This window comes from Penaeus monodon, chromosome 24 (assembly GCF_015228065.2).
Source record: "Penaeus monodon isolate SGIC_2016 chromosome 24, NSTDA_Pmon_1, whole genome shotgun sequence".
NCBI classification, from domain to species: domain Eukaryota; kingdom Metazoa; phylum Arthropoda; class Malacostraca; order Decapoda; family Penaeidae; genus Penaeus; species Penaeus monodon.
The window spans coordinates 5,284,141-5,286,978 of NC_051409.1; the positions used below are offsets into that span (position 1 = coordinate 5,284,141).

The window sequence follows — 2,838 nt, forward strand, 5'->3', positions numbered from 1 at the left end:
CTAGTTCCATGGAGGGGGGGTTGTGGAGCACATTGCACCTTGGCAAAGGCCAGCAAACCTCCTCCATGCACGTTCGGCAAGAAAGAGCTTTGGCCTTTGCTCCATCAGCTCTCTCTGTCCTCGGATTAGACTCGGATTAAGAGAATTAGTGGAGCCAGACTTAGCATGTTCTTGCCCAGAGTCAGCTATGCTTTCTTAGACAGTGATGAGCCTAAGACTGTCTTTGAAGTGTGTTGAATGTCGATTTGCTGTTTTAACACCATGCAGAAATGTTCTAAGGCCAGCCTAGATACACCTAGCAGGGGAAGTTTAAATTTAATGCAATTGCAACAGCAGGCTTGGTAACCAAAGTTGGCTGGTGGACTGTTGCTGAGTCTGACTTGAGGAACCTGTGCTTGAATTGCCAGAATGCAATTGGTAGCGTTTGGTTTGTCTGTACCAGACCATGGGGTGCATCTTTCAACTAAGTTCTCCAAGCACGAGTTTACAGACTTTCTGCATACAATTTTAATATCTATTGGTCCTGTTTTATAAGTTCTTTATGGTCTTTACCTTGGTTTTATTTTCAAATTTGAGCAACCCTATCCTGACCATTTACCCCTGCTAAGATGGAAGGCCTGCGGTCCATAGTACAAACTGATGATGGCATAGTGACAGATGATTACTGCCACTGCCATGCCATCAGCGATATAGTAAAGACCAAGAAAGGTCCACCACCATGTATATTCTGGCAAGATATAGCTTGGGATGTTTCCTTATTTGATGTGAGTTGCCTGGGAGGTCTGGAAGTTCTCTCATGCAAGAATACACAAGAATATGCATGATTAATTGACTTTACCAGGAGTGTTGCAGGTACAGAGATCAGTGGCGGATGTGTGGAAGCGACTTGTAGGCTTGTGCCGAGCATCTATATCTTCTAAATATTTACCAGATAAAAAAAAAAGGTTCATAGGAGATTGTTCTTTCATTTAATTTTTGGTTTTATTATTGGTAGTAGTAGTACAAATAGTACAAAGATTTCATCTGTTTTTCTGTCAGCCTGTCTTCAGGAGGGCCAGAGTTTTGAAATGGATAATGGTATTCAAGACCTCGAAACAGAATTCAGCAGGTGTTAATTAATAGTACAGATATATTACATCTGTAGATACAAGTGTTCCAAGCAGTAATGGAATCAGGAGGGAATTTGCATAAGTATCAGAGGCTTTTTGGATTTGCTCTCTTCTTGTACATCTTTTTTTTTGTTGTGTGTGTCTTATTTACATAGTATATATGCATTTTAGTTGTATTACCATGATATTTTAACCCCAGTGAACTGCAAGTCCCTTCACTATGTCTCCCCAGCCACAAAAAGGTCTGATTTGCCAAGCTTTTGTTGCTTTAATCTCGAGCAGTTTTATGTACCAAAAAATGTATATCTTTTCATATATGAAGAGACTACCATAAACACATATATAAAGCACACATGAACACATAAAAATCATATTTTTATTGTATAAAACAAGCAAATATAGTTTAAGTCCTCTTTCGAAGCATCATCATGTATAATAGTAGATGCATACTCATATAACAAGTTTTATCTTTTGTGATATATCATAGTACTGTACAGTATGCAGAGGAGATAAGATAGAGAGGAAAAGTTTGGCAGTTTACCTGGATGAAATATGCCATAGAGCAACAAAATTTCCAATCCATACCTCAGTAAATTTGATTTGCAAGAAGAAAGAGGCAGGAAATACAAATGCATATAATGGGCTTAGGAAGAGGAAGGCCTACTAGAGGAATGGGAGCACGGGGTTGATACTCGTGTGTGTGGCTCGAGGAAATAGTACCAGATACGTTACTGGATAATGCATACGTCTGATTGATAATAAAAGTTGTGGGAAACAATTGCAATGAACTTAAATATGATTGAGTTTGTTGTGTGTTGTATAACATGTAGTCTACAATTGTTTCAAGTGTAAAGGAAATACCTTGAGCACAACTGTTGTTATTGTCTATATTTTATTATCTCTGGTATTTTTTATTTGCTTGCCAAAATTGTCTTCGTTCAGTATTTATATTCATTCATGATTAGGATATTTCGCAAAATGTTTAGACTAATTACCTGCAAACAGTAGTAACTCAGTCTTTTCCCAAACTTTGTATATTAAAAAAGACAAAAATAAAATGAAGGACTTTTATAGGACAAGTATAATTGTGATATTAAATGTTTGGTCTTGAAATTCTCATAAAATTTTCACCAGAGAAAAGATTACATGTATCTCTTCCTATACTTCCCCCCAAATATGAATATTGGAGTACAGATTTTAAATAAATGTTAGGTTTGCTACTCCAATGATATTGACTTATTTTTGTAACAAAGTCACCAATGAAGAAAATGTACATATACTGGAAGCAGCTGATGATTATCTACATATCCCTATTAAGGGTTTGTTTGTTTTTCTTGAATTTTAGAATATCTTCATAGCTTTTAGGAATTTACTACCCTGTATGCAAAATTAGTATGGAAAATAATTCAAGAATGATCACTCTATTCATATCATCTGTTAATCATTTATTTTTATATTATCAGTACCATTTATTCAGTCCTTTCATGCAACCCATGTTCATTCCTGGTCATTCCGCCGTCCACAGAGACGCCAGAGGCATGGGCTGGAGATGATAGCCTCCGAGAACTTTGCATCTCGCGCAATCAACGACTGCCTCTCGTCCTGCCTCACTAACAAGTACTCGGAGGGCATGGTCGGGCAGAGGTGAGAGAAGCAGGAGCTAGTTTGGTCTGTTATTTGTTTTAGTTGTATTTATTGAAGAAAAAAAATAAAAATAAAAACAGTCAAA

The 2,838-nt window shown here is 37.1% G+C and overlaps 1 protein-coding gene across 1 annotated transcript in view; it reads left to right on the forward strand.

The window, feature by feature from the left end:
- Positions 1–2,838, forward strand: part of LOC119588500 (serine hydroxymethyltransferase, cytosolic-like) — a 13,640-nt gene that overhangs the window by 2,214 nt on the left and 8,588 nt on the right. The window contains exon 3 of the mRNA XM_037937143.1: positions 2,635–2,753. Within this exon, the coding sequence (XP_037793071.1) occupies positions 2,635–2,753 (119 nt within the window). The remainder of the gene's footprint in view (positions 1–2,634; positions 2,754–2,838) is intronic.